General features: G+C 29.4%; 4 protein-coding genes and 1 non-coding gene across 5 annotated transcripts; 4 read left to right on the forward strand and 1 right to left on the reverse strand.

The window, feature by feature from the left end:
• Window positions 1-666: 666 nt before the first annotated feature.
• Window positions 667-1,201, forward strand: LOC119683156 (inactive lysozyme 1A-like). The gene has a single exon (XM_038096768.1). The coding sequence runs from the start codon at window positions 696-698 to the stop codon at window positions 1,119-1,121; it is 426 nt and encodes a 141-aa protein (XP_037952696.1). The 5' UTR covers window positions 667-695; the 3' UTR covers window positions 1,122-1,201.
• A 914-nt stretch (window positions 1,202-2,115) lies between these two features.
• LOC119683151 (lysozyme 1-like) lies at window positions 2,116-2,557 on the reverse strand. Its single transcript, XM_038096764.1, has one exon. The coding sequence runs from the start codon at window positions 2,544-2,546 to the stop codon at window positions 2,121-2,123; it is 426 nt and encodes a 141-aa protein (XP_037952692.1). The 5' UTR covers window positions 2,547-2,557; the 3' UTR covers window positions 2,116-2,120.
• Window positions 2,558-3,263: 706 nt separating this feature from the next.
• LOC119683152 (lysozyme 1) lies at window positions 3,264-3,811 on the forward strand. The gene has a single exon (XM_038096765.1). It carries the CDS (start codon window positions 3,313-3,315, stop codon window positions 3,736-3,738), a length of 426 nt encoding a protein of 141 aa, XP_037952693.1. The 5' UTR covers window positions 3,264-3,312; the 3' UTR covers window positions 3,739-3,811.
• A 2,096-nt stretch (window positions 3,812-5,907) lies between these two features.
• On the forward strand, window positions 5,908-6,469 carry LOC119683155 (inactive lysozyme 1A-like). Its single transcript, XM_038096767.1, has one exon. It carries the CDS (start codon window positions 5,957-5,959, stop codon window positions 6,380-6,382), a length of 426 nt encoding a protein of 141 aa, XP_037952695.1. The 5' UTR covers window positions 5,908-5,956; the 3' UTR covers window positions 6,383-6,469.
• Window positions 6,470-8,729: 2,260 nt separating this feature from the next.
• Trnad-guc lies at window positions 8,730-8,801 on the forward strand. Its single transcript has one exon. It is a non-coding gene; the product is annotated as a tRNA-Asp (tRNA).
• Window positions 8,802-12,905: the final 4,104 nt, after the last annotated feature.

The following is a 12,905-nucleotide window of genomic DNA, read 5'->3' on the forward strand; positions in this document are numbered from 1 at the left end:
TATACATTTTTCACAATTCCATTGTATTTCATAGTCCCTAGAACGAAATCCAACAGTTGTAATGGTTTGTCAAGACGATCAAGCTATCATAAAATAATATTCTTAACACATATTTTTATTTAGAATTTAAGACGTTTATCACATTCTTATACAACAATATAATAATATGATTATTAGTATTCAAGGAATATAATATATTCAATTATACTATTAATCAAATAATTCTATTTTTTCTAAAATCATAACTATTTATTTATTCAATATTCTGTTAAGTACAGGTATATATATATAAGCAATATAAGTTTAAGGTGACTAATGTCATGATTGTTTCAGTAATCTATGGCAAACAATTCAATCAATACATTTAAATTACATCTGATTAATGACCGATAGTAATTAATGATAAAGGACGAAGTAAACTCCAAAAACATCTGTAAACAATTTAAAACTTTTTTTAATCAAAATAAAAAGATAAATATATAAAATTAACTAAATTTAATTTAAACTAATTATAAAACAAAATATTAAAAGCAATATCTAAAGATTATCTAGCTCTCACTTTTAATCTGCGCTAAGATTATTTTTTAATTTGGAATTATTTGCAAAACTTATCAGCAAAGAAATTTAATATAAAAACCTCTATTTTGTCTTTGAATCTTCAGTTTGAATAACTAGATTTCAAGCATTAAATCAATATGAAATTCGCCGTAGTTCTTATTGCTGCCTTGGCTTTGGTAGCCCCTGCTTTTGGCAGAACCATGGATCGTTGCTCCTTGGCTAAGGAAATGTATGCTTTAGGTGTACCAAAATCCGATTTGTCAAAATGGACTTGCATTGCTGAACATGAGAGCTCATACCGTACCGGTGTTGTTGGCCCAACTAACTCAAACGGTTCCAACGATTATGGTATCTTCCAAATCAACAACTACTACTGGTGCCAACCTGCCAATGGCCGTTTCTCTTACAACGAATGCAAATTGAGCTGCAACAATTTATTGACTGATGATATTAAGGATTCCGTCACCTGTGCCCGTAAAATCCAAGGACAACAAGGCTGGACTGCCTGGTCAACCTGGAAATACTGCAGTGGTAGTCTTCCATCAATTGACTCATGCTTCTAAGTTATTTTGAACTCAATACCGATTTGATATTTTAACCATAGTTACTGAATAAAGTTTCATTGTTTTTATAGGAAAATGTATGATATGTGGTTTTAATATTTTAATTTTGTTGTCAATAATATGAAAAATAATGAGCTTTGTGAATTATGTAGGCTTCCTTCTGGAAACACAAATTCCTTTTTTGTGATTCCTTATTATTTTTATTTGAAAAGGGGTAGTGCACTGCGACGTAAAAGACCTATTGTGTCCCTTAGTCGGATAAGATTGTTTCTCCAAATCCGATTTCTTTAATGAAAGACAGTATAGAGGTTATCTTTCCTAATCTTGAATCCTTGTGGTCGATGAAATATCCTTCTAGGTGTTTCTTCCGTTTGTGCATCAGTGCCAGGCACTCCCCAAGCACATGGTATGCGTTGTGATTTCTTAATTATTTAATGAATTATATTGTATATAAAAATTCTCGTTTGGAATGAAAAACTTTATCGCCGAGATTTGTTCAGTAAACATTTTTATGAATTACTATCGAAGATAAATACCAAAATACCATAAAATTCTTTATGTAGTATAAGGATTTTTGTTTCCTTAAACAAACGAATATATTTTTAAAAAAATATTTTTTAAAAAAAAACTGGACTCAAAGCTTTGATTTCATTGGAAGATTTGTTCGATTAAGGCTATGCAGAAAAACCAAACTAAATGTGTTATATAGGACGTCTAAAGTAACCTTACTTTTCGTACTAATTGCTTTCTTTAAGTACGAGTAGTCTAAAGCAGTAATGTGAATTTCTTAATTAAAACTTTTATTGGTCATTACACATATATAAATATTTTTTGTAATTATATTAACTAAGTATAGCAATCAGTTTTCGAATGATACATTGAATAAGCTGATTGTATTATTAATATATACCTATACTTTTAATTATAATTAAAATAATAAATACTATTTTAATTAAAACATACTTTTTATATAGCATATAATATACTACTAGAATTTAATTAAAAACAATCATTTACACTTGGTAGAGCACCATTGCAAAATCTCCAAACTGACCAGGCAGACCATCCTTGTTGGTTTTTAATTTTAGCAGCACATGTGATTGAGTTGCGTATATTATTGCCTAATAAAGCATTGCAATTTATATGACAGCCATTATAAGAAAAATTTCCATTATCAGGTTGGCACCAGTACAAGCTATTGATTTGAAAAATACCGTGATCCCTTGAGCCATCTCCATTTGGGGGACCAACAACACCGGTACGATAAGAGCTTTCCCTTTCAGCAATGCAAGTCCATCGTGGCAAGTCAGAATATGGTATCCCCATTGAGTATAATTCCCTAGCCAAAGAGCAACGATCCATAGTCCTGCCTAAGGCTGTCGCTGTTAAAGCTAGAGCCACAATAATGACAGATGCGACTCTCATGTTGACTTGTGTTCAAGTGGTTGAAGAATAATTATGATTTGCTTCTCATGTGAAAGATGCTTTATATACAATATGAAACTTTCAAAATGAATTGTTTTTATGAAAAATATAATTCATTTATTTTTGATAAGTGATGCTGAAATTTATAAATAGCTTAAGTAAATTCATCATTTGGGTTTTTTTTTAATCTCTATATTCAGATTTCGACTTGGTGGGAAAATTGTTCGATAATTCTACAATAATCGTATAAAGCGCACTAAGTGAAAACGTTTCTTGAACTTAAAATTGGTTCACTGATAATTATTTAAATTAAAAGATGACTACTCATCAAATTTATAATAGGAATATCAGATTATATATTTATGGCACCTATTAATTTAAATACATATTAAAAAAATTAGATCTGCTTTTCATTTAGTATTAGGATTAATTGTAAAAAATTTCTTGAATTTGATAGATGCCACATTTGTGACTTAAAAAATTGTTATCAGTCAGTGAGTAATATTAGAAAGTAAAAATGTAATTTAAATAAACGTTTCAAATTAATTAAAATCGTAAGTGTGATAAAGCTTGAATGTCAATCGAATGTCTGAAGTGGCTTTTATAATAGGAGCAAAAATATAATATATAATTAGCTGTTATGGTGTAATGCACTTAAGATATTAAAGTGAAATTCAAGTAATGCATTTTGAATTCACTATAAAACCAGCGAAAATCATTGGTATTTCATCAGTTATCTGTAAACACCTTAGAAAATCAAAGCAAAATGAAATTCGCTGTACTTCTTGTCGCTGCCTTGGCTTTGGTAGCTCCAGCTTTTGGCAGAACCATGGATCGTTGCTCCTTGGCTAAGGAAATGTATGCTTTGGGTGTACCAAAATCTGAATTGCCACAATGGACTTGCATTGCTGAACATGAGAGCTCATACCGTACCGGTGTTGTTGGCCCAACTAACTCAAACGGTTCCAATGATTATGGTATCTTCCAAATTAACAACTACTACTGGTGCCAACCTGCCAACGGTCGTTTCTCTTATAACGAATGCAAAATGAGTTGTAATGCGTTACTGACTGATAACATCAAGGACTCCGTAACTTGTGCCCGTAAAGTTAAGAGCCAACAAGGCTGGTCTGCTTGGTCCACATGGAAATATTGCAATGGGGCCCTGCCTAGCATTAATAGTTGTTTCTAAGATTTTTTTTCAATTATCCGATTTCTGATTTTGTTTTTTTAAGAAAATAAAATAAATTTGAAAAAACTAAAAATTTAGTTGTATATTTTTTTCTAAATAGAAGGCTATATGAAGTATACTTTTATATTCACATATATAAAAGTACTTATAAACTATGAAAGTATATGAAAGTACATTTTAAGATGCACGAAATAGGATCTCGATGATAAGCTTTGCTAACTCTTTAGAGAAAAAGAAGTTTTAAGCAATCAATTATATCATAATTTTAAAATTTGATTTTTTATCTATTAGTTTAAATTTTAAAATAATATAAAACAAAATCATATAATAAAATGAAGTAAATAAAATAAAATAATGATTTAAATAAGTAATCATAAAATATAAAATACTTAAGTAAGCTTGGCTAAGTTTGCCAAGTTACTGGATGTTAATTCATGGGATAATGTCAATATGGTAAGGTAAGGCTCGTATAGTTCGTGGTTTATTCGAATATGGTACTTGTCACCGACAAGAGCTCCATATCTCAAATGCCTACTAAATCAATTGGATATCAAGGTCTGATATTCAGGATAACTTCGATAAGTTTTAAATAAAGGATAGCATAGTTCGCGCTTTGTTGTTCTAGACTTTGTATGGAGTCATAACAATGCCGCTAATTGGTAAAATCTTTGTCAGCTATAAACTAAGACTTTATAAAAAATATGTTTTGAGCTTTAATCGTCAATTTTACGAAACTCACAAACATCAGTGTCGGAAAGATATAATTTAATTGAAAGAAGTTAAGAAGTCTTGCAACACACCATTTAATTTAAGTCTGAAGTCTGATTTCACCGTTTCTTTTGTATTTGAAGAGAAAATACAGTCAAAGAAGGCATTTAAAACATCGGCACAAGTAGTAGTCAGTAATACATGCTGGCTATGTCTAGGCATATGCTGCTTTGTAGTCTGGCGAACAAAAAATCCATGGCGTTAATTTGAGCACCATTTCACCATATCAAAGCATATGTTAGTAATTGGCTGATATGATAGACCCCTAAGAATATCAAGAAGCGATCTTAGGTGTTTTAAATGACGTAAAGAAAAACATTTCAGTCGCAAAATTCTAGTCTGTTGAAAGCCTAGAACTCTGTTACTCGTCATGCTTTTATTTTTACAGAAAGATGTATATAAAAAACTGTTAAAATTTTTTATTTTGTCTGACAATAGCACTGGAATCTATCCATCTTATCTTTCTATATTTCTTTATTAAAAAGGCAACAGTTTTAAGTGGAGATAGACTGCACTTAGTTATCAATAACTGCTTTTGACATAGAGGACAAATCGCACCAAATTTCAGTTTGGCAGAAAATTTGAAGTCCTTATACCCGATAGTATGGACTGAAAGGACTGGACTGCACCGACTGGAATGACAGATGTAATTTAGAAACAGAAGTAATCTCGCGATGGTTCCAAGACTAAAGAAGGCGATGGTGCAGAAGTGTTCGACTCTTATATCAGCATCTACATCGCAACCTTAGCTTACAGCGATCTATAAAATATCTAGATAGAGTACTCTGATAAAATTGTTAAAAAATATGATTTTTTTTTTAATATAAAGACAAATTTTAATAGAAAAATCATGATTTATGATATATATAATATATAATTAATATTTAACTCAATTAAACGTTCATAAACATATTGACACTTATTAAATTTAATTGTAAGTACATACCTACGTAACATTACGCTATTGCTCATTTATTTGAGTTTACATAATGAAACTTGATCACTATTAAAAATAATATATAAATTATTAATTATTCAATAGAAACATAGACACATGCATGAAAAACATAGAACAAAAATATTTAGAAAAAAAAAATTGCCTTTGCGCTAAGACTCGTGCTATTCAAGTTTAAGGCTATATCTTATCATCCACCAATGTATGATGTAAGCAAACCTTTTTAAATCAAGCACTTAACGAGATCGATTCTAAAAAAGGTGCTGTGATATTAGTTACAAAAACAATTATTACTTTATATTATATTATTTAATAATTTCTTTATCTCAGCATACCTATACTTATTATCGTATATTATTATTTTAAATTATATCAGATAGAATATATTTTTCAGCTGATATGGCACTTGAACTGAAAGCAATTTTTTAGTATAAAAAGCAACCTTATATGGCAAGAGTCAACAGTTTACTGTAGAAATCCAATACTTAGTACAACATGAAATTCGCTGTAGTTCTTATTGCCGCTTTGGCTTTGGTAGCCCCTGCTTTTGGCAGAACCATGGATCGTTGCTCCTTGGCTAAGGAAATGTATGCTTTAGGTGTACCAAAATCCGATTTGTCAAAATGGACTTGCATTGCTGAACATGAGAGCTCATACCGTACCGGTGTTGTTGGCCCAACTAACTCAAACGGTTCCAACGATTATGGTATCTTCCAAATCAACAACTACTACTGGTGCCAACCTGCCAACGGTCGTTTCTCTTACAACGAATGCAAATTGAGCTGCAACAATTTATTGACTGATAACATTAAGGATTCCGTTACCTGTGCCCGCAAAATTCAAGGACAACAAGGCTGGTCTGCTTGGTCTACCTGGAAATACTGCAGTGGTAGTCTTCCATCAATTGATTCCTGCTTTTAAATTATTAATTTAGTTTTTAAAAGTTTGCGAAAAAATGTTGCTGATACCAATTACGTTTAAATAAATATAATTTTTTATAAAATTTAATAATAGTTCTTGAAAATTGTTTTGAAAATTGTTGGCAAGTGTGGTATTAAAGTAAAAGCGTCGCTTTCAGATTAGCAATTTGAATGAAGAGAAAACATTGTTTCCAAATCAAAACCTATAATCTGCACATTTTCCAATGATTCTTTTGAGCAGGTGCCACACAATAAATACTCAATACATTTTATGTTTTGTAATGTCGGTAATTTGACATAAAACGACATCAAATTTACAAACCATAATTCCAACTATTAATTTCAACAGGCACCTTACCAATCGCAGTTTCCGTTAATGGTTGCATTGGAGCTGAAAATGAACTGCAATTCAACAAGTCAAACATTTTTGTGCAAGTCAGAAATGAAGTCTGTAGACATTTTTGTAGTCGTGGTCTAAATGCAGAGCCATGTCATAATCAAATGATCGTACGACAATTGTCGATCACAGTGCAATTAATTGAACGCCAATTGATTGCAGTGGAACCGTTGGAGCTGTCAAGGTGTTGCAATCTGCATGCATAGATTTGCTAGCTGCTAGTTAAACTGTGTTAATGGCCATGATATAGAGTTTCACTTTTCAAGCTCAAATTGGGACCCATTAAGAAATGCAGCACCGATACGCTGTGCTCAGTTTGCGCAATTAGCGAGTTAAATAAACTCCTAAAAGTTTGTATTTTAATTGTTATTTTAACAATTAAATTTTATTTGCAACAAATAGGGTTTTGAAGGCACCACATTTTAATTAAATAATTACTTTTTTTCATATCTTGAATGTTTAGAGAATTTCTTTGGTGAAAGGTAGTAATTAATTAGTTATAGATTTTAATTATATACGGGGTTGTAAGTAGGTTCCATAGTAGATTCTATTAGTTTGTTCTATTTCCTGAAAAAAGTAAACCAAAATTTAATGGAAGTGAAACTCAATACATAATCTGTTAGTTCATCAAAAAAAATAATTAGTTTCTTTATTGGTTAAAAGAATTTATATGGTATATAATTAGTATACATATCGTTCAACTTAACACCATATCGCAATCAACTCAACAAATGAGCAGTAATAATTTGAATTTTCCATAGAATATCAATACAAAATTCACATAAAATTTTGTAAGTTTTTATTGCAATATTTATAATTGTAAGTGTTAATATGGATTATTTATTAGAGGTTAGTCCTCTAAATGTTAGGGCTTAGATATTATTTCTGTCAAGTAAAGTTTATTTGCTACACGAATGTGGAATACAATTACTAGTTACTGTATCTTGCAAAACCAAAAATTTATAAAATAGAATAGAATAGAATAGAATAGTATTGAAATTTAATAATTGAAAATAAAATAGAATTAATTAATTTAATTATTCTACAGCTGGTTTATGATTGTGTTCTTATATAATACAACAAGTGGATTTGTTAATAAACTTTCACAGCAAATTAAAAAAACTCCAGAAAATCTACAAACATACAAGTCAAGTACAGCATTGGATTAGTTGGCTAATGAACAACGATAGGGCACAAGTTCAGCCCCTTGGTACTTGCAGTATCAAAAAATTATTTATTTATAATTCTAAGACCACTGATGATGGATATTTGGTAATACTCGAAACAGACGTATGGTCAGCCAACAAATCAATTAATTAAAATAAACTAAAAAGAATTTTTGTTGTTGTACTTCTCTACTATTCGACACCTCTCTACAAAATATTTTATATATAATATATGTATACTGAGACGATCAAACCATCAGAGAGAATTTTGTATTTTTAATAATTAAATAAGAAATAAATTAAATAAAATAAAAAGTATATAAATAAAAATTATATAAAATAAAAATAATTTTCTTACTTTCGTTTAAAAGTAATTAATTGGAGTAAATAGTTTTGGTAGGATATCTTGATCTGTGATATATTGAGTTGTGATTTTATAGTAAACCTATTATCATAATATCGAATTTTGATTCATTTTTATTTGGTTCTGGCTTTATAAATTCAGTCATATATTTCAAATAAATAAACTTATGATAATATCCTAAAAAACACTTATTATATGCTTTAAAATTAATACTTTAAAATTTATTTTTTAAATGCATTTTTGATTGTTGTTCATTTTGAATATAATTTCAAAAATTAATCAAAATTAAATATTAAAATCAGTTTATAAAAAAAGAATCTAATTAAAATAAAAATGATCTTAAAAAAAATTAAAATATGCAAATTTTAATCAAAGACATCTTTTTAAAATTATTTGAATGCAATCAAATATATATATCAAGTCCTCGATAGTATAGTGGTTAGTATCCCCGCCTGTCACGCGGGAGACCGGGGTTCAATTCCCCGTCGGGGAGGTTAGACATTTTTTTTGAGAAGTATTATTGTTTTTGTTGATTGATTTTCTGAATAAAATCTTGAAAGCTACTGTATATACTATATATCATCATATAGTTAATGCATTTGAAATTGTTTTGTCTATTTTCTGATAGAAATGAATATAATTTTTTTTGCTCTATAAAATAGTCATAAATCTGATAACAGGGTTACTGAGTCATCTCAAAGACATTTGAAATTATTTTATTTAAATTTTTCTGATATTATTTGTGAGGAAAGAACAGACTGCTTTTACCAAGATGTTTAAAATGCGACAAAATAGATATCCACATATAATATAACAATATTTTTGTTTTTATAGCGGGTAGTTGATTTATTTGTTTTAAAGAAGTTCTTGGAACAGAAATGCTTTTGGTTATTTAAATGAAGTATTCCTTTAAATAGGAGAAATATTAATTGATTTAAAAGTAATTTTTTTAAAATACTTTGGTGTCAGTACCGGTCTTATAAGAAACAGAACTATCAATTAAGATATTATGTTTATTTAATGTTTATTATTCTTAAAACGTTTAATAGGTGTTCAATGGGTTCACATTATGAAAGTCTAGCATGGTGACTCTACCATGGGAAAAGCTACAGCAGCACTGAGCAGACTTATGACAAACATAAGGGGACCCACACAGAGTAAAAGACAGCTCCTCATGGCTACGGTAAATTCCATTCTTTTATACGGAAGCGAAATATGGGCAGACGCACTACAGGCAAAATACCGAAGATTGGTTTAGTCCTTGCGAGTCGGACACTCACTTTCCGGGCCGCCGGAAAACCATTGTATCTAAAAAAAGTCCATTTTGAATAGAGGTTGGCTAGTACTTTTTAAGTATGACGAAAAGTTAACACAAACATATTCCTATTATTGAACATATGGATGTAAAAGATATATGCTTTCAAATGGATGATGCTACTTCTGGCTTTGTTGCGCTAAATATTTCAAAGACGTGTAACTCCGATTTAAATACCCACAAAAATTATATCATCATTGGAATGTTTTTTTTTGTGTGATGCAATGGATCGCATCTATGGATACAATAACTTAACGGACTAACATCTTTTTAGTTATGACTGAGCTGCTGACAGTTTTGTGCCGGCAAGACATCAAATTTTATCTGAAAAAGATCATATACTACAAGTTGTACGGCGGAGAGCAATTGAATAAGGTCTTTCACACCTAACGGCAAGGTCCAAATAATGTACTGAAATAAAAGTTGGATCAAAATTTCAAACACAGTTTATTTACGATTACTTTCGGAATGATAAAAGAGCTAACTATAAATTTATAATTATTTTTTCATTTTTAGAACTAGTATTATTGTTTTAAAATTATTTTCTTACTAGAAATTTATTCGATTTTTTATTATGAATAAAGTATAACATTCCATTACTTTATTGTTTTATATGAAAAATATTACTATTTTGTTGATCGAATGGTTCAAAATTAAATTTTTATTTAATGTAATTCAAATTTTATATTCCATTCTATATTAAATGTTAGAAATAAAAAATTAAATTAGTTACGTTAAAAGAATTTACCATTTCTACGGAAGATACACTTTTAATATGGATTAGAGAAGATTTTTCTTTCGAATTTTTCTCATGATGGTATTTCTTTACTTTTTTTGTATATTTATCTAAAGTATTCGCATACTCATACATATCTTCTATTAGACTTTTTTAATTGAATGAATAATAACTTTTTTAGGAGATGTAAGGAAAGCATAAAAAACTTTTATTGTTGCAAAAAAGCACTTTTCAATTATTCATGAAAGGCAAATTCTACTTTGGTAGATGAAAAATGACAGCTGTCACTTTCCGAATGATGAGTAACTCGGTGACATGTAAGAAAAAAAGACCATAAATGCACAATTTTGCAAACAAATGAATATAATTCGCAGATTTGCCAGTTACGACATTAAAAAGTTTAATTATTTAATTGTATTTTACTCATTTATTATTTAAATTGAAAAAAATAAAAAACTAAAGATAGTAAGCTTTGGTTTAAAATATATTCAAGTTGGAAATTTTGTACTTTCATTTAGTGAAAAGAGTTTAATATAAAAAAGTAAAAGAAATGTATAATGACTGAATAGAATTTTTCCAATTTAAAAAACATTTCAGTTTGTTAAACAAATTAAAAATTTATTTATTTTTGTTATAACATATATCATTTTTAGTACAAACTTAAAATGTTACCTACTCACACTCAATGGAAAATTAATTTTTATATATACGCGGATTATACATTTATCAATAGTATTATTGGATAGTTAAAATTCATCTGATAAAACGAAAAAAAATTCAAAGCTCAAAATATATGAGGGTGTTGGAAATACGATCACCTTTAATGGATATAATTTAAAACTTAATTTTTAGTTATAAAAATAATGTTGTATTAAAGAAACACTATTTTCAATTTTAAAGTAAGAGCTTTGTATTGCATCGCGGTTGCGAGATGTTTAAATACTATGATTCAAGATCACTGATGATAGAGCCGGAACCTTTTTGTGGACTTGGACTTAGTACGCTCCTTTCCCTCGTCAAAATAAAGGAGAACTAGAATAAAAAGGATTACTGGGATAATATACCAGGATTAAAACAGTCCAAAACACTTATTGGTACCTATAACAACAAGTGATACCAGGACTATATGAATCTAACAAAAGAAAAACTTAGAATCAACACAGGAATTCTAACAGGGCACTGTACACTAAAATAACACCTTACAATATTGGGAATACCTAAGGATACAAACTGTATGCTCTGTAAAGAGAATGAGAAGTCGGCAAGAGGCAATAAAAATCTGTAAAGTAGGTTCTATACTACTTTTTATTGACGCAAAAGATCTTAAAGACCTACTCTCCACCCAGAAGGGGCACAATAGACCCGCAGTGCCACATCCCCTAACAATAATAATAATAATGATACGAGATCTTTTGTACTTTTATCTACAGGTATAGAGAAATTTTATAAGATTTTATATAGTCTTGTTGTCCACTGGCACTTAAGAAAGTCAGCTAAATCATTTTCGTCTTTTATATATGGTTGCATTGCACTTTCTAATTTGTGTTCTGGTAACTCAGATTTCTCGTAACAGAATCTGCAAAATGGATTTGATACAATGTAAATGGTGCTCAGGTTTCATTAATAGCCTTTTTAATTGCATTTACCTATTTTTAGATTACCCAACACACAGTTTGTATTATATGCTATTACAATTTCAGAATAGCATCTTTGATTATTTAAAATCTGTAAGAGTGTCAAAGAATTCCAGCTGCACTTCATCACATACTTCTTTGCCTTTACCATATAAAAGTCAAGCTTCTAATATTGCCATAAAGTGAGTTCATTGACATGCTCATTTTCTAGGATGACTATATGCTCAAGAGCCCTACGGAGATCGTCTGTAGTATCCATGTCTAGGTCATGTCATTTCTGAATATAATTCTATTTTCTCCAATAATACTATTTTGGAGTTAATCTAGTACGAACTTACGTTTTGAATGGCAGCTTGACTATCTCATAGTGTGGTTTTGTTCATTTTTTAATAATTATTGCAGATACAGACTATGAACATAATTTGTTAGTGATTCTTTCTGGTTGACAACAAAGAATATTTTCATATGGGTGCTATGTATTTGGTCTTTGGCACAAAAACTTCAGTTTTTTCTTCTTTTCTCGATTATCTTCTTTTTTTCGAATTTAATTTGACTTCCAATACTTTTTTAATATCGAAAATTTGGTGAGTCCTGTTAATAGGCAGTGTAAAAGGGTGTTTTCTTATAGTTATCCTAAGTTAATAAATTCTGTGAAGATTCCAGCCGTTCAGAGCAAAGTAATGAATTTCATCAGTGATAGTTTCAGCAGTTGTTAGTATTTTTTCTTCATTTCAGTTTCTAGATTAACCAAAATCTAGCTAAACTAGATTAACGAAGGATTGAATTCGTAGATTAACTTAAATTTGGTGTAGAAACAACAGATAATTTAGTTAATATCTGGCAGATATTAAAAAAACAACAACTTTTTTACTTCATATAATTAATAATTCTTTAATTTAAAATAATGTATTA

The sequence above is a fragment of the Teleopsis dalmanni genome, chromosome 2 (assembly GCF_002237135.1).
Source record: "Teleopsis dalmanni isolate 2A chromosome 2, ASM223713v2, whole genome shotgun sequence".
NCBI lineage: Eukaryota > Metazoa > Arthropoda > Insecta > Diptera > Diopsidae > Teleopsis > Teleopsis dalmanni.